The 522-nt window shown below is 64.4% G+C and overlaps 1 protein-coding gene across 1 annotated transcript in view; it reads right to left on the reverse strand.

The window, feature by feature from the left end:
* The window catches only part of DLX5 (distal-less homeobox 5), a 61,894-nt gene that overhangs the window by 1,374 nt on the left and 59,998 nt on the right, over nt 1-522 (reverse strand). Inside the window, exon 3 of the mRNA XM_009641477.2 lies at nt 392-519. Within this exon, the coding sequence (XP_009639772.1) occupies nt 392-519 (128 nt within the window). The remainder of the gene's footprint in view (nt 1-391; nt 520-522) is intronic.

The raw sequence follows: 522 nt of genomic DNA on the forward strand, positions 1-522 counted from the left end.
GCGCCGCCCCCCCCCGGCCCCCCCCCCCGCCCCTCCAGCACAGGGGGGAAGGAAACTTTCTTTGCCACCGCGAACCCGAGTTTGAGACGCGCAACAAGACGCGGGTATTTTTCCCCCTCTTCCCGCGGGGGGGAGGCGGAGGGAGGCAGCCGGGGGGGCCCGGGGGCAGCTGCCCGACGTCTGCTTCTCTAAAGAGCCAGTCCTAGGATTTGTGGTTTAGATCGTGCGGGCTGGTCAGGAAAACCAGACCCAGCTTTCCTCCCTTCTTTTGTTTTTTCTTTCTTTAATTCCCCCTCCCCCTTTTTATTTTTTTTTAAGATTTATTTCTCCCCGTGGTTCGGGGAAAGCCGCATCCCCGCGGTCCACGGGGCTGGGCTCCGCCGGGACGCGCTCTCCCACGCTCCCCACGGCCGCGGAAGCTCCCCGCACGCCCCCGGCTCTCACCTGGCTGGCTGGGGGGGCTCTGTACGCGGTTGTAAGCCCCGCTGTACTGGGGGTAGGGGCTGGCGTAGCTGTAGTCTG

This window comes from Egretta garzetta, unplaced genomic scaffold (assembly GCF_000687185.1).
Source record: "Egretta garzetta isolate BGI_Z169 unplaced genomic scaffold, ASM68718v1 scaffold30, whole genome shotgun sequence".
NCBI classification, from domain to species: domain Eukaryota; kingdom Metazoa; phylum Chordata; class Aves; order Pelecaniformes; family Ardeidae; genus Egretta; species Egretta garzetta.